The sequence below is a fragment of the Culex quinquefasciatus genome, chromosome 3 (assembly GCF_015732765.1).
Source record: "Culex quinquefasciatus strain JHB chromosome 3, VPISU_Cqui_1.0_pri_paternal, whole genome shotgun sequence".
NCBI classification, from domain to species: Eukaryota; Metazoa; Arthropoda; class Insecta; order Diptera; family Culicidae; genus Culex; species Culex quinquefasciatus.
Genome location: NC_051863.1, coordinates 165,323,056 through 165,347,609, shown reverse-complemented (window position 1 = coordinate 165,347,609; position 24,554 = coordinate 165,323,056). Strand labels below are relative to the sequence as shown.

At 39.6% G+C, this 24,554-nt stretch overlaps 1 protein-coding gene across 7 annotated transcripts in view; it reads right to left on the bottom strand.

The window, feature by feature from the left end:
• The window catches only part of LOC6054536 (four and a half LIM domains protein 2), a 278,680-nt gene that overhangs the window by 53,235 nt on the left and 200,891 nt on the right, over positions 1-24,554 (bottom strand). The window contains exons 3-4 of one of the 7 annotated variants that reach the window (XM_038262088.1): positions 13,449-15,247; positions 13,239-13,358 (exon numbers count right to left, since the gene is read on the bottom strand). The exons of 5 other annotated variants lie outside the window; for them this stretch is intronic. In XM_038262088.1, coding sequence (XP_038118016.1) covers positions 13,239-13,358; positions 13,449-15,230 — 1,902 coding nt within the window. In that variant the 5' untranslated portion in view covers positions 15,231-15,247. Of the gene's footprint in view, positions 1-13,238; positions 13,359-13,448; positions 15,555-24,554 lie in introns of those variants that run through there. One more of the 7 variants, XM_038262087.1, reaches the window with a different exon arrangement.

Below are 24,554 nucleotides of genomic sequence, written 5' to 3'. Positions count from 1 at the left end.
AGCCAGTCGGTGAATGTAGAAGGTGTGTGACGCCCCGGTGGCAATAAAATGATGCAAATGGTTGGCGGTGTTGTTTGGTGGATTTGAATGAGTTAATGTGTTTCTGTCTGGAGAGACATGCTGGAAATGTGAAGAATTTAAGTTTCATCAAAAAATAGATGTTTTCTGATACAGTTAGAGAGTTCAAGGATTTTATTCAATTTTAATATATTTTTTTATCTGACTGTACGACAGTCTTTGACATTCAATTTTCGAAATATTTTTTTAAAACTTATCTATTGTGCAATTAAATTAAATAACTTTGAAAATCGTGAAATCGTGTAGGCATTTGAAAATACTTTTTAAAAGGTTTTATTCCCCTCCTTTATCAAACTTAACCAGGATTGAATATATTGCATACTTGCAAACAAGATTTAGTTGGTAAACAATCTTTTTATGTTAATTCCGATACATTAAATTTATTGTGATTGAGAAGTTAAGATTTAAGAGCAGGCTCACTACGAATACAATTTTACAAATGTCACTTTCATTATTTTTTTTTATCAAATCAGCTAAAGAAAAAAAATCAGAAGGAGAGTAAGTCTCCTGAGCATAAGTAAAGTTAAATGTTTTTTTTTTGTTTTTGGATAGGAGAGAGGATCTTGAGAAGAAATTGGTTTCCAAAATAATCGATTTATAATTTGCCTCATTTAGCTGTATCTAAATATTTTATGTGTATATGATCCAGTGTTGCGATTTTGAGCGCTCATCCGCTCATGAGCGAGCATTTTCGCTCATTCGTGAGGAGGAGCGCGACGCGAGCTAGCTCACGTTTGCTCGTGCTCGTGTTTGCTCATTTATTTTATGAGCGAAAATGCTCATTGCTCACGCTCGCGCTCAATGAGCAAAATGAGCGGTATTTTTTTTACCTGTAACGGGTAAACGATATTTTTTTTCTGAGGCGAGCTTCAAGGTTGTTTTTTTTTTTTTGTAAAATGGAGGCTTGAATAAGCTAATCTTGATAATATTGGATAATGATATTTTTCATAATTTTTATTTTGAAGCTTGTTTTGGAGTCAGAGTTAAGGTATCAAGTTAGTTTCAGTACACAGTAAAAACCATAGTAATATTACATCTGGGAAGGGGTACATCTTTTATGTCAGAAAAATGTGTAATTTTACCTATGAAAATGTGTAATTTTACAACTTTTCTGGTGTAATGCCACTTTGTCAGTCTTAATTTGAGGTAAAATTATAACATTGAAGAGGTACTATTGAACCTTACAAAATTACACCTTCCAAATTTACACTATTATTTTATTGTGTAGAAAGAATTTGATTTATAAAAATAAAGTACCGTAAAACGGGGTGACTTTGATAGCCGGGGTGACTTTGATAGGTTTGCGATTTTTCCGCAAAATGAAGAGTACAATTAAAATACGTAAGGAATGGTTCAGAAACATACTGACCGTGGTAGAGAAGTGTTCAAAGTACCTCATGAAGAACTTTTCATAAATTTTTGAAAAGTTTATAAAGTTAGTTAACTATAGTTAAGAAAATGTGGATGAAAGTCATTATTTTAAACTTCTCAAAGTGTCATGATTTTCTCAATGAACATGATTTTTAATCGGAAAACGGAATGCATTTTCGGATTCTTTGGACAATTTTCCACTAGGAGAAGGTTAAATAAGTTTGTAAATAATAAATAATATGTGTTTTTGAAACACAATTTAAAAATTTTTCCAAATTTATAGGCAAATACAGTTGAACAAATTTCATGTAAAATGTGAAAACTTGTGATTCGTGCTTCGAATTCAGTATAAAATGCAATATAAATCGATAATTTTATAAACAAAACTATTTTTAACAAATTTGAGGCAAAATTCAGACTTTTTAACAATTTTACCTAAAATTTATAGGTATTTTGTCAAAAAGCTTATAAACTTAGTTAACTTAATATAAACATTGATTTTTTTCTTACAAACTATATCAGCTACTTTAGTGATGGTACATTTAACGTACAAATATAGTTTGAACATCTTAAATATGATTTAAACAAGAAAAACTATGACTATCAAAGTCACCCCGGATTTAAAACCAAGAATTTTTAACGTAACTATTTTTCTAAACACTATTGAAAAAACTTTTTTTCCAAAATAGTGCATGGACTTTGTGTGGCCTACCCCAGTACATGTTTTATAAATAATAATCTTGAGAAAAACCTAACCTGTTGGAAAATATTCTAAAAACAAATTGAAATCCTATCAAAGTCACCCCGGTTTACGGTACATAGTATAGTAACACGTGAAAATGAACTATTTAATAAAGCTGAAAAATATCTTTTAAGGAACACAAAATGTTTTCTTGTCTATTATCATATTCATATGCTGGAGTAAATCCAAATAAATAAATGAGAAGTGAGTGTGCTCACAAGTAAAAAAATTTTTTAATATAAAAAAAAACGATTGCCATCCTGTTAACAGCTTATTTAAGCCCTAAAAATTACGTTCCTTGACAGCTTTTTCTTAATTTGAAAGTTAAATAAGCTAAAAAGAGTGCCTGGGATTCTAAGCAAATTAAGACACCTTAATTGCGAATCAGCCATATTTCATTTATCTGGAATTTAATCAAAACGCAATCCACCGCGATCAATTTTTGACAGTCCGACGCCAACGAATTATTTCATGAAAATTTACCGCGGTTAACCAAAATCAAACTAACAATGCAACTTTGATTAGTGCATGTCACTTTTTCGCGATGAAATTATCTTCATAAGTGGCAATCCAAATGGCATGGGCCAGATTCATCAACAATACTGAAAATCTACCTACTGTACTGATGAGCGCTCATTGAGCGCGAGCGCATGCGATGAGCATGAGCGAGTACGAGCTACCTGTTAAGTCCTCATGCTCATGAATGAGCGAGCACGGCTTCTGGCTCGCTCGGAACATTATACAGAAAAGTTATTTGTTAGATTTCGAATGATTTTATTTAAAAAAACTTTTTAACATTACAAAAAATATTTTTTCTTTTACAAAAAAAAATCAAAGTTTTGTATTTAAAAAAAGTTTATTTCTATTAGGGAAACCTAAATGATTGACTTTCAAATATGTTTGAACTGAATTTTTGCCGTCATCACGAACGTCATTGGACACCTCCAAGACGATCTTATGCACCCGGCACAAACGTTTTTCTACATACAAAACACGCACACTCTGGATTCCTTCACCGCCATTTGGTCGTTTTATTGAATAACATTCGGCCTTTCCTCGTGTCACCTCTCCACTTTCCCGTCCAAACTTTCCCCAAAATTAGGTGGGGGTGGCCGCCGTCTGAATGAACTCAACAACCCAAAGCCAGAGGTTCAAGTGGCCAGCAGGTGTCGACGTTTGTGTGTGCGCGCTGGCCCAGAGGTTCCTCGAGATAAATCTGGCGACGACAAACGGCCACGGACTTGAGCCGAACCAGAGAGAGATGATTAGCTGGCGCTGTCTGGCACGGAGGGAAAAATTGGGAAAGCGCTTTGCTGGAGATATGTGTCGTTGGAGCGACGCATTTTTGTTGACCTTTCAATGCTTCTCGTTAAGGTCTTCATAGAGCTCAGAGCTTGAGACTGAGAATTCTCAAATTAAAAAAACACATAGCAACTTCGTGCATTTTTGCCACACGTCATACAAAATTTGACATGAAATGTAGATGCATCGCTTCCCTCCGTGTCAAAGCCAATCTGAACCACTAGAACAAACAACAGAAAATCCGGACCGGAAAATAAAGGCCACCAACTTGAGAAACGTTTAAAACATCCAGCGCAAAACACGGCTCTTACTAAATCTAGGACTGTTTATATCGGCAAAAACCGCTCGAGATCGGGATGCTTTTAGCAAAAATTTAGCGTTTTTGGATTATACAACAACTTTCCCTTGGCCAAGTCATAAGCCATTCGAGAGACGACCCCCCTTCTTTATGGTGTGTGTGTGTGTGTGCGTTACGCGTGGCAAATTTATCGAACGAGCAGGATTTGTGCTTATAATTTGTTGGAAAATCCAACCCAGATTTATTCGCAAAATTCCCCTCCACGGTATGAAATGGTCGCGGATGACGTCGGTGCCAAAGGTATGCTGCTGCTGCTGCTGCATGTTGCGAAGAATTTATAATTAGAATATTTTTGGACGATTTCTTCAAATGTTTGCTATTTTCGCACCACGCCCTCGCAAGTGTTTATTTGAGAGCAGCTTAAAAAAAATGTCACGATCCGTGGACACACAACTGTTCCAGATTTATTTTCAACCGGGTTGACACAACGTCGACTGGCTTTGAAAACCGCGCCGGACCAGTGTTTGGGGCAATTAGTTCTGCCACCCAAGGGGTTACATGTTCGCGACCTACGGGAAAACCTTGAATGTGATGCCCTTTAGGAATTGAGATCGAGAAGGTTTTTTTTGGTAAATTGTGCGGATCGTCGAATGTGTTTATTTTTTATGGGGCGTTGAATCAGCAGGGGATCGGTTTTATTGGGTTCTAAGATTGAGTGTCTCCTAAGGGGAGTGTTTTAATTCAGTATCGATTGGATTCGGACAATTTATCATAAATTCAATAGAAATCGTTTCAAACTGAAATATTTAAAAACTGCTCATTAAAAAATCTTTAATAATCACAAAAGGTACAAACAGTATCAAGTGGGCACTGTTATTTTGAAAGGTTGAATATTACCTCTTCTGTGATGTAATTTTACCTCAATTTAGACTGAAAAAGTGACATTACACCATAAAGGTTTTTTTCTGACATAAGAGATGTACTCTTTCCTAGATGTAAATTTGTTAAGGGTGTAGGGACACATCACAAAGACGCCCCTTGGGCTGATGAACACGAGTTTGATTTAAATCATTGAAGTCATCGAATAACTTATTTTTAATTTGAGTTTTACTCATATTTTTAGTTCATTTGGTACAACTTTCCAGAGCAATGCATATTTTGATACCAAAACACTGCCGAAATACAAGAATTTCATTTTCAGAGTTTGTTTGCTGTTTTTCTTTGCAAAATATTTAGATTGGTTTATTTCCTTTTGCTATTATTACAAACAAAAAATTGAGTAGAAAATTGGTAGAGAATAACCAACTCACACACATTATTATACTCAAAAAAAAATAACCATAAAAAACACGAAATTATAAAATGAAAATTTTTGTTTGAAATGAAAAAATACCCTTCTGAGTTACCTACATTAATTCTCTACCAACTCACACGAATTTCGTAAAATCGTGATAACTCGTAACTTCCGTTAGCAAACTCCTTATGTTTATATATATTTTTTTGTAATTATCTGCCCTACAATTCTGCAGAACTTTGTTACACTATAAAAAATAACCATGCAAAGTTGGAAAAAACACGAAATTTTAAAATAAAAAAAATGTTCTTAATGAAAAAATGACCCTTCTGGGTAATGTGGATTCAAAAAGTACATTAAATTTTAGTTTTTGTCAAACTTTTGAAGTATTTTTTGGAATGAAAAATAAGTTTTTTTTTTCGAAATTTTGATTACGCCATCAAATCGGGGGATTAATTTTACATAAAAGTCCCTTTGACACCAAATTCCTATCTCACCACCGTTTTAGGTGTAGGCTGCAAATTATTGAAAAAACACCTCTTTTTTCGCATGTTCAAAAATTGAAGGGGTCGTACCACCCCTCCGCTACGAGATATAAAAAACGGATTGTTCAAGGATTATGATTTTTATAATTTTAAATTATTTTCGGCGTTTTAGAAATGTAATTTCAAATAGCTTTGGATTTTTGAAAAGTTTGGAGAAATTCATCAAAAATCTCCAAAATTCATTGTAAGATACTAGTGAGATTTTTGCCTTCCTCACCTCACTGAGGCAAGGCTATAAAATCACTTGAAAAATGAACTTTTTAAATACACCTCTCAGATATACCTTCACGTATACCTATCGACTCAGAATCAAATTCCGAACAAATGTCTGTGGGGATGTGTGTAGACATGATTTTTTTCCACATGATTATCTCAGAACTAGCTGAACCGATTTTGGCCGGATCCGCCTTATTCTGTTCCTTTTGGGGTCCCCTCAGACTCTATTAAATTTAATTCTGTTTAGTAAAGTACTTTTAAAGTTATGCCATGAAAAAGTTTTTTTTGTAGCTACTATAAAGGGTGATTTTTGCCTAACGTCAAAGGCTTGGTCTTTTTGCTTACGCGCGAGAGTCGCGCAGCATGCATATCGCCCGGTTACCACATTGCGGTGGTTGGTCACTTTTTCGTTTGACACTTTTTAAGTTTGTACCCCGTTGGTTGGTCAAAGTCAAACTAAAAAGTGACGAACTGTCACTTTTTACATGGCGCTCACGCACACTATCAAAACAAACGTTTGGTAGTGTGTGTGAACTCCGTTTAAAAGGGGTGTCAAACTAAAAAGTGACCCCGTTCGTTTGACAAAAGTAGGTGTCAAACCATCGGGGTTTTAGTGTATTAGCACTTTTAAATTCAATCACAGTCCCCCCTTTCTCTTTTATTTTGGAGATTTGGTTAAAAAAGAAATGAAATTGCTGTTTTGGTAAAAACAAAAATAATTTAAAAATTCATGAAAAAAAAATTGAAAAAAATAAATAAAAAAATAAATAGAAAAAAAATAAAAAAAAACTCTTAAATTAATTTGAAAATGGGGGAAATATGCCCATTTTAAGCCTAATAAGCGGTCGTGTTTGAATGATGCTGGATTGTTCCTTGAAATTCACTAAAACCAAGTACACGAACGAATAGAGCAACTTTTTGTGAACATTTCTGGTTATTTTCACTTTTATTAAAGTTTATGCTATTCCTTTTACAAGCATTTAAAAAAAATATTTCAAAAATACATTATAATCAGTCGAGTGCATTGGGCCACGCCCAATTTTCTATTATCAGCTTAGTTCTTTTTTTCTTTCAGCGCTCTTTTGGGTCTGCTTAGTGCTGCCAAAACTGATGAAAATTTAAGCGAACACTCACGAAAAGTAGCATTTATAGCGAAAGTTTCCTGGCAGCACTTGCTCACTCCAACAGGCGTAGCACCAGCATGTTGGTGGTGTTTGTGGCCACCCTTTGTTCTTTATTTGCCTTCGCTCCTTGCTCAGTTTTCTTCAGCCTTCGATTGGAATGGATATTCAAAATTGAAACGTCAAACGACTTGGCGCGTTTGTTTTTTTGATGGTGCTTGCTAATTATTTACATGTTTCGGGATTATTTTTCAAGTGAGTGACTAACTAATGGGCAAAAGAACATGTTGCCGGTAGTTGGAAGCAATTTTATATCTTAAGCGCATTGAAATCGTTAACGCAAGTGAAAAGATATTGATGGCGGCTTTCGTAAAGCAGTTAACCTCTCATCTTGCGTGTGGATGTGTGTGCCACCAAAATGATGAGAAATGGTCTCGCAAAATAGAAATTATGATCAAAAGTGCATTAAATTTGATCTTTTTGGCCAGTAAATGACATAAATTTGCGTGCTTACTCGAGGCGGTGCTTCAATACAATTCAATCAAATTATCAACAATAAAAAACGATTTCAAAACATTTGTTGACTTAATTATTATAAAAAAACATTATTATATCTAAAAAATTCACCTTTTGCCAGTGAAAACCGCATGTAGGGTAGGGTAGTCATCAATGAGACACTTTTGGTTTTCAACATTCAACGATTTTTCTAATTTTTTATCAGCATGTTTTAATGAGCTTTTTGTTGCATTTTCTTTCTGTTAGTGTGTTCTAACATTGACCAAAATATGAGATCGATCCGACATCTACAGCCAGAGTTATTCAACTGTCTCATTGTAGACGCACTTGGCAGGAACAATGAGACAGCTGGGGAACAATGAGACACTCTACGAAAATCAACATTTTTCAAGTAAAACATCATGTTTTTGTATTTTTCCATTGCAGGTGACTTGCCTTGAACATTTCAGGGCAATTTTGTCAACATGAAACTTTTATTAACAAAAGTTACACTAAAAAGTATTTAAATTTTGTAAAATCCATATACCAAATAACTTTGTATTTTTGGTTAACTGAAGTATAAACTTAATAAATATGCCAAAAATCACTTTTAATTCATGTTTTGAAAGATTTCCATCGATTTTGAAAAGTTTATCGAAAAAAAATCAATGTGTCTCATTGTTACCCATGGGCTGAAATGAGTGGGGAACAATGAGACAGCCCTGGATTCTGGGTATATTCAAAATTTTGGCCAAATCTAATGAAAGGACATTGTAGTCCAACTCAAGCCCTATGGAACGTCGAAAGAAATTTGAAGAAATATTAGTTTTGGTGTAAATGGCAGCCTACGAGCGAAAAAGTATTTTTTGTCCATAATTTACTTTTACATCCCAGAATCAAACATTTATGAATAACTTTTTAAAGGAGCGTCCATAACCAAAGCCACTAATATGGAAGACGTGTATCCAGTAGACACACCTTTCCCCCAAATATGAGCCTGATTGGTTGAAACTACGACTTGTGAGAGCCATTTTATCATTGTTCCCCGTGTCTCATTGATGACTACTCTACCCTAAAGTTGATGAAGACTTTAAGTGACAAATGATTGCAAGAATCACAGTAAATTATAATTTTGTAAGATATGCATTTTAAGCTCCTTCGATTTTTTTTGCCTCAGATTTAAAATATAGATAATTTGTTTATTCAGAAGTCTGCGAAATTTCGCAAAGATTTTTTTATTTACAATTAAAATAAGACCAACAGTTGCTGATATATTTTGTGATACCCTTTGTTTCAAAGTGGTGAAACACACGTGAAATTGTAAATTCAGTTTTTATTTTATTTTGGAAAAAGTTAAGTTTCCTCCTTTTAGGCACCCAACTCTTAGTTGACAGATTTATGGTTATTTCGTTTTAATTTTACTTTGATAGTTCAACTAGCCATATATGTTTAAAAATAATTATAGTTGTTTAACTCAGTGTCAAAAGAAATATTTATTCTACGATAAATTCATGCTTAAACTATTCATTATTAATTCGAACATGGTCAGTAACCATGACCATGAACTAAATATAATATTTAGAGTGAATAATGTAGATTTATTGTTTACTCGCCAATAGTAAACGCTAATCGTCAAATGTGGGACGATCATCATAGTTTGTTTAGCTTTGAAAACCTCCACACATTGAAGCGCAATGCAAATTTGCACATCGCGATCTACGTAAATAAACTTTTACCCACAACTCGATCATTTTGCGGCGATCAATGAGCAACAAACTTATGTGGTATAGCTGCCTGAGGTAAATTTACCCCTAAACCACTGGCGGTACCAGAGGGAGGGCCTAGTGGGGCACGTGCCCCTACCCCCTCGTACCAGAAATTTGTTCTTGATTTTGCCAAGGGTCATCCACAAATATCGTAATTTCAAATTTTCCCATAACCCCCTAAACCTATTTCTTTCATAGACAAATAGAGGTGATCAAAGCATTAAATTTTTAAATTTCAATTCAGGATTCAGTCGTCGCCACCAGAGGCGCTTCCGAAATTCTGACACTTCGATAAAAATGTTTACTGCCTGTGAGAGCTGTCAATTGGAGCAGGAAATTTCCCCCTCCGCTCAAACGCGGTGGCGTTTGTGGTCGCGACCGCCAAAGGTTTTGCCGTTGGCCTTGTCACGATGTTTATCTTTCCAAACTCCGAGCGAAATCTCTAGGAAAAACATGATTTATGTGCACCGCCTGCGTTGCAAATGGTGCATGCTAGAGCTTCCCCTTGCGAAACGTCAACATTTTAAGGTTATCCGACCAGCTGTCAATCATAACGCGAGAAGCGTTTGGTTTGACATTTCGGCGCGATGATCACGTGTCCGTCGGAACATAACCCGATGTTTTCAGCGCGCACCGCGGCGTGATCCCATGTTTACGCGCGTTTTCAGCAAAACAAAAAAAAAAAAAAACTTTTTTGAAGTGACGTTGTCAACCCCCGCAACGTTTTTGGTTGTTTAGTTTTTTGAGGTTGGGTTTGTTGTTTTTGTTTTGCACTCGGCGCTGCTGTCGGGCCGATTTTAGGCCGGGCGCAAAAGGAGCAGTTTTGTTGAGGGAGGGGGGAGCAAAACAAGAAACAAAACACCCCGAATGACACAAAACGTCTGCGACGATTGGTGTGCCAGAGCTCAATCATCGGCTATTTCCGGTGTGAATTTCGCGAGTTGGAGGGCGGACGTGAACCGGAGTCCTTTGGCTTATCAAATATTTTTTGTTTACTTCGAAAAAATATTAAGCTAAAAATTTTACTGTCACAATTGAAAACAAAAAAATATTTTTTGACGCAATTTGAAAAAGTGAATCCAACTCGCCAAGGGTCTTCAAACCCCGTGAATAATTACCCCCACAGCAGGAGTGCGAAACAAAATATTGATGATTCGTTAGTCTAGTGTCAGTTTTCGGCCCGGCCCCGAACAAGTGTCATTTTTTCGGGCCGCCGGCGGCGCGTGGGCAATTGGGAGAACCTCCGCCACAAACTGCTGGCCAAAAGCAAAAGTATGACGAGATGCGCAAGTGATAATCCATGTGGGTATGAGCTAATTTTACAAATGGGACATCCTTCACCACAACGCTGGGTTGGTTTAGAGAAGTAAATCTGTGAATTTTAGGGGTTGGCGGTGCTGCCACCTACGCGGTTTGTGGCGAAAACAACAAGTGGCATTATCAGTTCTCGGGAAATCTTTTTTAAGTGACGGTTGGCGATGATGGCCTATTTTGTGAGAAATTACGCGATGGTTTATTTTTAGGTGGCGCGCAACGAGACAAGCTTAACCACAGATTTCAGGGACTTTATACAGATTTATTGTTTTTCGAAACCAGTTTCAGACTGTTTCTGCTACAAACAAACCGAATATCTGCTCTGTTTCAGTTCATGAAAATGTTTTCAAAATATGACAAACCAACAAGTCAGTTTTCAATTGATTTTTTAAAATCTTTTTCCCAAGTAAATTTAATTAGCTGAAAGTGGAATAATGTTAGTGCAAATAAAAATGAATTGTTTACTGGTTCTGAATCTACAAAATCTTAAATTTCTGAAAAGGTTTGTTGCTTCTTTTCTGTGCCAAACGACATTCTTACAAATCAAAATGCACATTCCTCTTCCCTCAATTTACCGCGAGCAATAATTCTGACGCTGATCAACCATAAATAATGGTGAAATACGGCACCCTTTGAAGACTTTGGCCGAAAACTAGGTCTTTCGTACCTTTAGCAAGAAGCTGCACCCGGGCGACATCTTCTGTCACCAGACGCAATTAAAGTGCACTCAATGCTCAAAAATAGCCCCCGCCCGTTAATCCGCGCCGACCTGCAAATCTCAAGTCACGCCAGGTCATCAATTTGGTAAATTGGAGCACATCATAAAAATCGCCTTCTAAAAGGTGGTTGGTACGGCGCCCGTTGTTGACCTTTAAGGGGCACAGACAAACATACGTGAAACTAATGTTATTTTTTGACGTTTGAGTTTCGCTGAATCGCAGAAAGTTTTTGCGAAAATGGTTTCATCACTGATCCGCCAACCGCTGAAAGGAACCCGCCGACGGGGATCTGTCAACGCGCTCGGAACCGGGATCTCTGCCAAGTAACGGGGCGGCGTGTCATCACAGGCCTACGAGAAACACTACAAACTGTACGTGAAGAGAGTTAGAGCGAGGAGCAATAAAAGAGCCGGAGGTTACGATGGATGACCAGAAACGATTTATTGACAACATTGTATGTGTTTTTGTGTGTGTTTGCTCTGGATTGAGGTTAAGTATCAAAAAATTTAAGTAAGTACAAACTAGAAACTAAAAACTCAAAGCGTGAGTAAAAACTGGTAGGAATCGGTGGTGTTGCGTGTGTTGCTCAAATCCAGGCGTTGTTCAGGACTGTTCAGGTTTCGTGTCGGTTGGTTTCGTGTTTCGTGCGCTAGCACTACTGCTAGCGAAGGGCGCTTGTAGCGATCCCGGTGTTGGCGACGGCGGAAGGGGCGAGGTGGACCGGCTCGGAGGTCCCAGGATCAGTCCGCCGAGGTTGCCGATGTCGTAGGCCAGCTCTTCTGGCGAGAGGGGACACAGCGACTGAGGCTGTACCTGAGGCGTTGGTGAACGGCTCTTGGTTTCGAAGATCAGCCCGTCGAGGTGTCCGATGTCGAAGATCGCTTCTTCGGGGGTCATGTCCATCGGGATTGGGGACACGGACGGGGATGGGATGTACAGTCGGGGGATGGAGTGCGGGGAGAGGGAGTGTGGATCGGGTGTTGGGGACTTGAGTGAGGAGAGGGGAGATGTGATGGGAGTGAAGTGAGTGTTTCTGGGTGAAGCTGTGGAGTTCAGCAGTGGTGATCCCAGGGCCATGGAAGAGAGCTCGGGAGCAGATTCGGATTCGGAAACTTCCGACAGCTGAGATACTGGGGAGGGTGTGGCGTACGCTGGGACTACGTTCAACGGGAATTCAGTGTGCACTTCGGGGGATTTACCCAGAGCAACCTCCGGACTAGCCGGTAGATCTCGTTGTGGTTCCGGAGACGGGGTATCGTTAGCGGTAATATCAACCGGAAACTTTGGACTGTCCTTAGGTTCCGGCAGTTCTGGCGCATCCATCTGTGCACCGTTGATGATACTCTCCACCTCTTCATCATCACTGTCGTAGTCTTCCAACTCCAAGTGACTAGTCATGCTCTCTGGAAACTTCTTCAGCCATTCCACGTAGCTGACGCGATGGTTTAGAACCCTCGCCGGATCCACGGCATGATCACCATAGAACGCTTTCGTAGACAACGAATCATGGAACCGTGCATCCTCTCCCTTATCGTCGGTCACGATCAAGCTCGGAACTCCTGAAGTCATCGGAGTGGTCGGAAGAAAATAGTTCGGCGTAACCGGCTTCGGTGGATCGATCTTGATCTCGTCCAAACTGTTGATGTAGTCCTCCAGCTCCGATGGGGAAACGCTGATCCGCTGCTCGGTAAAGTCATCCATAAAGGTCTGGTTGAAGTCGATCGGAGTTACGCTGCGGACCTTGCGCGTACGCATCCGGAAGCGTCTGCTGGACGGAGGTCGGGTATCCTCTACGGACGGACTCTTGGGGCTTTGCCGGCCGGCACCAGCAGCTCCACCACCACCACCAGCAACGGCAAGATCGGTCTGTGTTGTTGGTGACGGGGTTCGTGGTGGTACGGCCAGGTCAACATGCAAGTCTAGACTAGCGGAGCGGCCGGTGGAAGAAGCAAGAGAAACACTACCATCCCTACTTACATTTTCTTCGGATTCGACGGGGGCAGCGGCGGAAACGCTCCCGCCGGCAGCCGAGGAGGACGAGACAGACCGATCGTCACCGGACTGGTAATAGGGGAGGCCGTCTTTGACGGATTCGTCCTAAAATTCGAGATAAGAGATTTTTAGCGTTATCGTGCAGTAGGAACTGTCCGCGCCGGATGAGGGGATGGTGGGGGAACGTGTACTCACAACGTTCGACGAAACGGGAGAGGCAGGGGAACCGGAGGAGGCTATCGGAGCGGGGGAAATGGTGGCATCCCTGGACGGGGATAGCGGGAGCGAGGTTGACGAAAGCTGTTGGTACTCTTGCGAGATTGAGCGTTCCTCCGGATGCATGGTTTCCTGGTGATCAACGTTGGACGTTGGAGATTCAGCTTCAGCGCATCGTTCATCTTCCAATTGCATAGCCGTAAGGTCTCGCTTCTTCCGTGGGTGCTCTTGCGAGACAGATTGCACTTCCGAATCGGTCAACAGCGGGGTCAGCTGACCAGCTGACTGTTGGAAGCGTTCTTTTTCTACGAAAGTACTAAAGTTCGGCGTAGCAGATTTCGAACGAACGAATTCCGTGCGATTAACACCTTCTGAATCTGACTCGTCAGACGGTACGGTCACTCCATAGAATGCTTCAGCGCGACGTTCCTCCTCCAGCTGCGCAGCTGTAAGGTGTCTCTTCTTCCGCGTGTGTTCTTGCGAGTTTGGTTGTTCATCCGGGTCGAGCACCAGCGCGATCAACTGACCAGTTGACTGTTGGTAGCGTTCGTTCTCTATGAAGGGGCCAACGAACGGGGAGGGCGATTTGGACTGCAGAAATTCCGTACGCCGACCGCCTTCGGAGTCTGATTCCTCGGTTTGAATGATCACTCCGGAGAATGCTTCGGCGCGGCGTTCTTCCTCCAGTAGTAGCGCGGTAAGGTCACTCTTCTTGCGGGTACGCTTCAACGTGGGATGTTCTTCTTCTGGACTCTCCGATCGAGATCGGACGCCGGACGGTACAAAGACACCTGGACTTAGCAGGTCCTGGGTGGACGTTGACACATCCGGGAAGGTATTCCGTGGGCTTTTCAGCCACTGTTTAGTTTCTTCCATGCTCTTCGCCAGCTCATCACTTTCGTCACTTTCTCGAGTTTCCTCTGTGATGTCATGTACCGCTTGCGGGGCGAGCTTTTCGTGTTTCTTCGTTTCCTCCAGCTGGATGTCTCCCCAGGGTTTCGAAATGTTGGCTCCAAAGTTCGGCTCAGGCGAGTGCTCCATGATCCGATGGCGGTGCTCGTCTTCGTGCATCTGGCACAACTCCTGTATCGGACTGATCTTGTGCCGCTTGTTTCCCTCGGACAAGTACTCGTCCCGGTTGTACACCAGCGGTACGTAATCCTCCATCTTTTTCGCTTCCTCTTCCTCCATTTGGGAGAGCAGATCAAGCTCGTCGGAGCGATCTTCAGACACATTCGACGTTACGGACCGCTTCTTGATTGTTTTCCGTGAGTCATCCTCGCGGTGAATTGGTCGGAATCGGTTCGATCCGTACCGGGTATCGGACTGCTGCTCGCCCAACACTATAGACGGGACACCTCGGGACGTCGTCGGTTCCTGACTACCCGCTCGACTAACCGATCGCGATCGCAGCCCTTCAATCTCGATCTCGCGCTCCACGGACCTTCGTTCCAGCTCGTCCAGCTTCACGTTCAGCAGGTCCAGCTTCTGATCCTTCTCCTGGCTGCGCTGCTCCAGCTCGCGGATCTTCACGTTCAGCTGATCGAGCCGATCGTCGTCGAACTTTTCCACGCGGTACCCATCCTTGTACACCACGCCGTCCTGCGCGTACGTTACACCGCCGATCTTTTCCTTGGGTGCCACATCGATCTGCTCCCTCAGCAGCCGGCGATAGTTCTCGAGATCGGCATCCACGGCCGGTGGATTCCCGTTGCCCGTCAGCTGGTTGGACACGTACGCCAAACAGTTGATCACGTCCATGGCGCCCACGCTGGCCACTAGAACCGACAGAAAGATACCCATCTTCAGTGCTCTGGCAATGTTCTCGAACACTTTTTTTTCGAGAGCAGGTTATGTAACGCGTGGTGTTGCACAACCACCTCGCCACGGATCTTCACCGCACTCCCAACGCACACACACTGGGCCGGGGGGAAACGGTCTCTTCACACGGTCACGTGTCCTTGTCTCAGAGGGTGTTCATGACTTGGATCCGGAATTTCCAAAGAACTTTTGAACTACTTGTGGGGGGGATGGTGCGCTCTCTGTTCGTAGTGAGCAGCAGCGATTAACCAAAACTACTAATTAACCGGATCGGGGACAAAAGTGAACTAATCGATTGTCGAGGCAGGCATCGGGGAGTGAGTGTCGTCGGTGGCGATCGATCGGAATTCGAGCAGCTGCCGAACCGGGCTTCTTTTGGTCGGTTTGTTTGAGAGTGAAAGCTCTAGGATCTGGGGGGGATTCCGTCTCGGAGGAGGTTGGGTTGGGGGAAAGGGTATCAACAACTACTAGCTGGGTAGTACTACAGGGATGACTCAAAGGCGGGTCGTCGTGCTCGTACTAGCCGGCTTGTTGTATTGATTCAACATTATTCCTAATGTCGTTGTTTTTTTTTCTTCGTTTACGATGACTATCATGAAGAAGCGGCGTCGACTACGCCGAGGGTTCGAGTCAAGTTCGGGGACAAACAAGTGCCGGCGAATGCAGCAGGAGTGCACGCCAAAAGAGGCGATAAAAACAAATTTGCGTTACAACTTTGGGTTTGATGATATTGGATACAATGGCGACAAATAGCAACACGTGGTCGATTTAGCGTGGTTTGACAATATTACCGTTTTGGTAATTGGACTCTTTTGAACAATTGATTCACGATGAAGAATGCTTTGAGATTTATTTGTAGCATTGCAAGTTGGCAGCCACTTAAAAATAGTCAAGATGAGAACGCTGTTGGCGTTTCAAAACCGTTGAAGTGACAAGCAGAATCCAAATTTGGGATTCTCATGTCAGCTGTCATCACCCCAAACGTCAACAAGCTAAAGATAATTTTAGTGAAGCGTTCTCTGCTTGGAATCCTACTCAACATTTGATTAGAAAGCACGCAAAAGATATATTTTTTTTTAGGATTGCGTAAAATTTTACATATTTCTGCTTGTAATATTACATTGATTCTCCTTTGCATGTTTGTGGGATGGTTTAAAAATAGTTTATTGGATCTGATTATTGTGAAACTGTTTGGAAGTTAATTATTTTAAATAAATAAGCAAAAATCTGATTCAAATTTACATTTTTACCAAAATTTCAAACAAGTGAAACCCAAACCAGATTGATTGCAGAGCTGTGGAGACGGCAGATTCTGCTTCTCAGCGGCAATTTCCCTTCCCAAAGTGTGTTTTTCGCGAATGTCAACCAGGCACCACACAATCTGGTGCGATCGGTGGCGCGTGTGTCCGCCGCCATATTGTTCGGCTGTTGACCTGCAACTTTTTGCGGAGCAGATTTCGTCGACGTCGTGCTAACTTGACGCACGTGCATTTTGGGCCGAATTGAGTTAAGAACGCCCCACAATCCCCAAAATTCGATTTGAATCTTGAGTTATTCCATAAAAACCGAAAAAAAAACTCCGTGCATTGTTGTCGCTCTTCATATGAAAGAAGTTTCAATATTGTCGTGCTATCTTGTCACTCCCTGAAAATTGATGTTAGTGCGACAACTGGCCAAAGGGATTTCAGGTCAGAACGCGTTTGACGCACGTACAAGTTAAACTGCCGTAAACATGTGTAGTTATAACTCGGAACTCCAGCAACCAACTTCAACCAAACTTCGGGACAATGCACAGAATGGTCAGCCAAACAAAACGTGTTTACATTGCGTGCTCTAGTTTTTGTTTATTCAAGGTCAAACATTAAAAAAGTGTTTTTCTCGGAACGTCGAAATGGCGGGTGCGACAAGATAGCACGACCGCGTTGATTTGGTCGACGTCGGGACGAAATAAATTCAAGACGAGTTTCGTCCTCTTCGTTTTGACTGGGTGGCGCTTTTTTGTTAGAAGATTGATCGTTTGCGATTATTGAAGGAGATTTTTCACTCGGGGTTTTTCCTTTTCTAAAATGAAAAACTCGTTTTTTTTCTTGTGTTGTTGTTTAGGTTAAACTCGTGTGCACCGGGGCCATGAGAGATCTCAGCTGTTGGCGAGTCTCAAATTTGAGCGATTTTTTTTTCAACTTGGAAGAAGAATGTATCGAAATGAATTAAAAGTTGCGCATCGCCAGGATTAACGCAAAAATGCTAAATTGTCAACATGCGCGCCGTCGGGGGAGAAAACTGCATCCGCGGCTAAATTATTAGTGACACAAATTTTAATTTGAAATTTGTGAACGAAACACCGAAAATATCTTCAACCGATATCCCAAAAATAGCCGATGATGTCCTCGCGAAAGCAACAGAAAGTTTGTCGTTTTTAATTCAGTCGCCAAATTGATGAAAAAAAAACCTTGGATGCGATGTGAAAAGCTGTCTCCGCCGCGGTCGTAAGGGTACTTAGGGTAAATATTTTGCAGGAATTGAAAGGAAAACAACAATGTAATTACGGTTAGCCTGACAAGCTTGGTGATGTGAGAGCGCGCGCTGGTTAAGATGATGTTGTTATTTTGACGTACTCTTTTTCTTACGTCTCCTAGACAGGGCTTGATGGCACTAAACTGTCCGAAGTGTGACCGGTCCCTGAGCAATCGCCTAATTAAAGTGTGTGTTTATTTGTTGTTGTGGTTCGGGGTATTGTTGACTTGCTACTGGTAAATGTTGAAAAAAGGGTTAATTTTAGATTGGGTTTTCTTTAGTTCATAACATTTTAAAATGAATTTACTGATATTCTCATCTTTCCTCTTTTTGCCTTTCTTACTAAAGAAAGGTATAGTGTTTGCTTTTGGCTCCGACGCCAAATCAAGCTTCGTTCCCAAATCATTTCTCGAGAAATATTCATTCGAAAAATCTGCAAAAAATCATGGACGATCGATTTTCGACGCCCGATCGATTGACAATGACAGAATTCGTCTACCTCAATATCCGAATTTTGGCGCTTAATTTACTGTAGAGCACGCGTGACGTCCGTGTGTGGTAAAAAGTGCTCAATTTTGTGGTAGGGGTTTCTCAGAGCCCACATTATGGATTTGAGCTCTCTTGGGCGCATTTGAAAGGGGATGTGCTGAACCTGAACCAGTTCCATACCAAATTTGAATTTATCCATTTTTATGGGGACTCGGAGTGTGTTTTCACCAAATCAGGCGGTTTTCAAATGAAAATTCGGTCGAAAATTGAAGTATTGAAATCGTTTATTTGTCCAAAAATTGCATTTTTCCAGCCCTACATCCTCCCAAATTTTCATCCATGTCGGTAATGTGGTTTTGATTTACAGCTTGTGGACTAATTCACTGTGAGGGGAAAACCCTAAAAAGGTAAAAGCCAATTTTCACCAAATGCCAAAACTATTCCTTTGGCATTTCATCTAATTTTTTTTCTCCACATCATAATCTAGACCATACTCGATGTTCTGAAACAAATTTGACCTCATTTGGATTTACCGTTCAGATTTTAGAAAATTTCCATTTTTGCCTTTCTTACTAAAGAAAGGTATAGTGTTTGCTTTTGGCTCCGACGCCAAATCAAGCTTCGTTCCCAAATCATTTCTCGAGAAATATTCATTCGAAAAATCTGCAAAAAATCATGGACGATCGATTTTCGTTGCCTCGTTGCCTCGTTGCCTCGTTGCCTCGTTGCCTCGTTGCCTCGTTGCCTCGTTGCCTCGTTGCCTCGTTGCCTCGTTGCCTCGTTGCCTCGTTGCCTCGTTGCCTCGTTGCCTCGTTGCCTCGTCGCCAAGTTGCCAAGTTGAGCTTCACATGCAGACGCGAGCAATGCTGGCGCGTATAGAGTTTTGATACTAGATTACCCCCTTTTAGTGCAAGTTGCTTTATCGATTGCTCGTTCATCACACATCGCCTATCATTATTTTCTATGCTAAGCTTCAGTTAACGCAAACTAGACGCAAGCAGCTATCTGTTCTGAAGCCTCATGCTCATTCTTTTGCCTTTCTTTTTTGTTTTGCTCATACTCTGATCGAACTCTGAGCGAACGAATTTCTGGGAAGCGTTCAAGCTTCCCATGTGCCAGTGACAACGCACATCGCGGGTTTGGTTTTCTAGCTTCGGTACTAGCCTTTTTGTGTATTAGTATTTTTGTTCATCGTACCAGCGCACCACGGTGGTTTATTCGGTACGTTTGCGTTTGTCGTAGTGAAGTCCCACCGAGCGCTCAGTCGTTGTATGCTTCCCCATCCCAAAAACGCCTAAATGCTTGCTTATTGAAAGCTCTCAATTTTGCCTAACGCCTAAATGACAGTTTAGTGAATTACAGTAGGCGTTTCAAAGCTTTCAAGAACATTTATGCGGCTTTACCGTTACATCGTTGTTTACAACACGGCAAATTCTCGGGTGTTGAAACATTTTCTGCCAGTTATTTTGTAACCACTTTAACGCATTGGAGCAAGACGGAATTATTTTGTTTTCTCGTTAATTTTTAATATTTTGAAAAGTGCAAAAAAACACTCAGAGAAAACGAACAATTTAGCGATAAGCAGAAAACATTACGAACATCGCAAATTGTGAGCTAATTCTCTGTCTCAAAAACAATGTGTTCTGATTTAAAAAATCGAAAATGCTTGTGTGCGAGCACAGTTTACAACCGGCCATGGCAAATGGGGCAAAAACCAGCGCATTTCAGTTATATGAAAAAATATGGTTGAGTTTCGAATTGTATTATGAATGGACCATTCTTTATATTGCTATTTCTTTGAAAAAAAAAAAAAAAAAATCAACTTCCGTTAACTTCCTTTTGTAAGAAAGGCTCTATCTCACCCCAGGTGGGATTAAATCGGGTTTTTTAAAAAGTGATTCCAAAACAATTTGGCTTGAAATTTCATTGAATAAAACAATCAAACCCGTATTTTTTTGTTTGGCGATTAGGGTGGTACTAGCCAAATGAGCGTGCTCAACATTTGGCGATTTTCTCAAAGCGATGCAAAGTTAGATGATATGGAAATATACCAAGAAGTTTGTTAAACATATAGCTGGATAAACTAATCTAATTCTAATTATTTGCTCTACAGCATTGCCTTGGCGTTCTCGTTGAGAGATTCCTACTCGAAACTAGGTGTTCGAAGGCTTGTTGAGCCAATTGCAAACCGCTTTTTACACCTAAGCTTCCATCCACCCCGGGATTCGAACTGACGACCTTTGGATTGTGAGTCCAACTGCCTACCAGCGACTCCACCGAGGCGGGACCCAGGGAGACGACTCCTACACCTGGACAGAGCTATCGACCTAACCTCTAAATTAGACCGGGGCCAACATTTACTACCCCGTCCGACGGAAGGAGTAATCAGACAAATCTCGTCTCGAAAAATGCCACCGGGACCTTCTGGGATCAAACCCAGGCCGACTGGGTGAGAGGCAAACACGTATACCCCTACACCACGGTTCCCGGCAGCTGGATAAACATAAATGTCAAATGAAAATATTATAAGCAAGTTCAGGGTCTCTGTACAAAACACCCTTAAGCTGACAATATTTTGTTTTACGTAACACATCTAAAGAATGACAAATTGCCGTTTTATTTGGATCATGCAGATTTGACGGAAAGTCGCTGTTTTATTTCTTTACATTCTTTTTTCAATATGACAAATTAATCTCGACATCTCGATTTTTACGTTAAATTTTCTGAGGAATCCGATGAAAATATTTCCAGATATAGGCTCTTTGGTCCAGACACGGTCGCCCCCTTTCAAAATCGGGGGGCGCAAAAAATATTGATTCAAAAAACTTCATGATTTTACAGGAAATTGAAGTCTAACCAACTGCAAACAATTAGAAATGCATTTTCCTGCATTTAAAATCAGTTTTAGCATTATATTTTCATTTTCAATATTTTATTTTTTCAATTTTTGTGGAATTCTTATGTACAGCACGGCGAAAAAAAAAAATCTCTTCAACAATTGGATATTTTGAAAACTAATGATTGCAAAACAACTGGGCAGGTGTAAAATGCACTTAAAAACAGTTTTTTCATTGAAATGTTGAGACGATAGCTTGTTATTAAAATTTTTATATTTTTTTAAATGTCGAAAGCAACATCAAAATCAAACAAGTAACTTGTTTTTTTTAACGCTCAGCAGTCAATGGTTAAAGTTTGCAGAATGGACGCAATATTGTAGGAAAAATATTAATGATGCTTATGAAAATGTCTAAAAAGAAAGAGAAAAATCATAAACAAGATAAGAGAAGTGTTTCGTAGAACAAAATTAGCTTAAAATAGCTTCCTAAACGCGTTAAAGATATTAAAATTGCAATAAATTTAGGGAACAAAGGCAGGAATGCCAGATTTGCCGATTTATCTGTAGATACATATTCAGTTTTTGCTGATATTTTTAAAGATGAGCAATATTTTACGAAATCGGCCGATTTTTTATTATTATTTTTTATTTGGCTCAAACTTTGTGGGGGCCTAGCTCAAGCCTTGCCTATGACCAAAGAAGCCATTTTGTGTCATTGTTTCACTCATACAAGTCTCCGTACAATTTTGGCAGCTGTCCATACAAAAATGGTACGTAAATATTCTAAAATCTGTAACTTTTGAAAGAATTTTCTGATCAATTAATGTCTTCTGAAAAAAAAGAAATAATAGAAAAAATAGAAATTTTATAAATAATTTTGTTAACCTCATTTTTTATGTAAAATTGAATTTGCAATCAAAAAGTACCTAACAGATTTTTGCAGTTATTTGATTTAAATAATGGTGACTATAGAGCAATTCCATGTCAAATAGGGAATCGGTTGTACCCGACCCTCTCCGATCTCAATGAAATTTTGTAGACATGTTATCCTAGGCATATATAAGCCATTTTTGTGTATATGGAGCCAGTAACAATCGATAATGACATTTTAGAAGCGCGTACGTGTTTTCAATATTTTTGCATTTCGTAATTTAAATATTGCTGTATCTCGAAGCCGTTGCATCGTATCGAAAAGTGGTCAAAGACAAACTTGTAGGAAATTTGACGGGCTTTCCGAAAAAATACACTGAAAGAAAAAAACACTCCACTTTTATGAGATTTTTGATTTTAAGTTTAAAAGTTAAATTTCAAGGTGAGCCCACAATTTTTTTTTGCTCAAAATTTTTGTGAAAATAGCCTAAGAAAAGTGCTCTAAACGTCAAAATTTTCAAAAACCGAATACGGGAATCGATTTTCCAGACAATTTTACATAAAAGTCTCCATATTGACCATTGTCCTAAGTCCAATCCTTGTGAAGTTACAGCGGTTTTAAAAATAAAAATGTTGAAAAAATAGGTTTTTTGATGGTTTTTGGCAATTTCTATAAGACGGGCTTGATTTTTCAGTTTCGAAAATATTTTACTGAAAAGCTCGTTCAATTTCCCATAAGTTTGTCTTTGACCACATTTCAATTGGATGTATGGGCTTACAGATATAAGCCAATTTATTATCCAGGTTACTTTACTACACTGAAAAAATGTTATGTTTGAATTATGGGCAATGTAATAGGCTTATATCTGTAAGCCCATACATCCAATTGAAATGTGGTCAAAGACAAACTTATGGGAAATTGGACGAGCTTTTTGATAAAAATATTTTCATAACTGAAAAATCAAGTCCGTCATATAGAAATTGTCAAAAACCATCAAAAAACCTATTTTTTCAACATTTTTATTTTAAAACCCGCTGTAACTTCACAAGGATTGAACTTAGGACAGTGGTCAATATAGAGACATTTATGTAAAATTGTCTGGAAAATCGATTCCCGTATTTGGCTTTTGAAAATTTTGACGTTTCTTTCAGTGTATTTTTTTCGGAAAACCCGTCAAATTTCCTACAAGTTAGTCTTTGACCACTTTTTGATACGATGCAATGGCTTCGAGTTACAGCAATATTTAAATTACGAAATACAAAAATATTGAAAACACGTACGCCCTTCTAAAATGTCATTATCGAGTGTTACTCCATATACACAAAAATGGCTTATATATGCCTAGGATAACATGTCTACAAAGTTTCATTGAAATCGGAGAGGGCCGAGAGAAAAGTACCTTAAAAAATTCCTGTTTTGGGCTGGAATTGCTCTATACAGAAAAAAAAAAAAATTACTCGAAACGGAAAAAAATAATCGACTGTAAACTCAGTTGATGTAAACTTGAGATTCGATGCAAACGGTTGGATCACACGTTAAATCGTGTTCGTGTCAAATTTACATCAAATTGCAGTTAAATTTTAATGTTTAATGACGGAAATATTTGTTAGTGTGTAGGGGAGAGTGGGGAGACTTGATCCCCGGGGAGACTTGATCCCAAGCCTGTATCTCGTTAGCATGTGGGTAAAACAATTAGCTTTGTTCTAGAAAGTTGTGCGAAATTGACTAAAACTCATTATAGAAAACAAAGAAAAAAATTAAAAAATGTTTCGATTGATTTACGCACATTTTTCTAAGAAGTGCTGCAAAAAACTTCCAAGAGATCTTTTTTCTTTATTTTGATATGTATAGAAAACACTCAAATATATTCACAAAAATATTTTTATGCATGAATTGTTTGATAAACATATAAACTCCAAAACCCTTACGCATTTGACTTTAAATTTATCGTCATACTATTTTTACAATCAATTGTTTCAAAAAGTGCGTTTAGGGAGACTTGATCCCTGCATTTTTACAGTCACTGGAATCAGCCTCAAGATTAAATAATTGGGCTGGGGTTTCGTACATAGTTTCCTTTAGTATAGTTGTACATAACTTACTGCAGTTTGAACCGTTTTTCAAAAGTTTTGTAAACAAAAATTACCAGCTTTTGTAAACATGCTCAATTTTGGTTTAAAAAAGACAATTTTAAGTTTTTAAATATTTTACATGCTAAACTTGTTATATTTTGAACACAAACGTACAGGTTTAATTTAAAATTGTGTAACTTATAGAAAATTAAAAGTTTAAATGAATAAGAAACATTTTGCTTAAGATTTCTTCAAAATGTTGAAAGGGGGATCAAATTACCCGCAACATTTTGAAAAGGCCGGTTTAAAATATTTTTTTAAAACGCTTGGCATAATTCGAAGAGTTTATCTGATGAAGTACCATTATCAGCCAAACATAGTTGAATGTTTAAGCTTTCAATTCATGCAAAAAGATCATAGTTTTGTGAGAAACTGACAGAGTTATGTGCGATACAAAAAAAGGGGATCAAGTCTCCCCACTC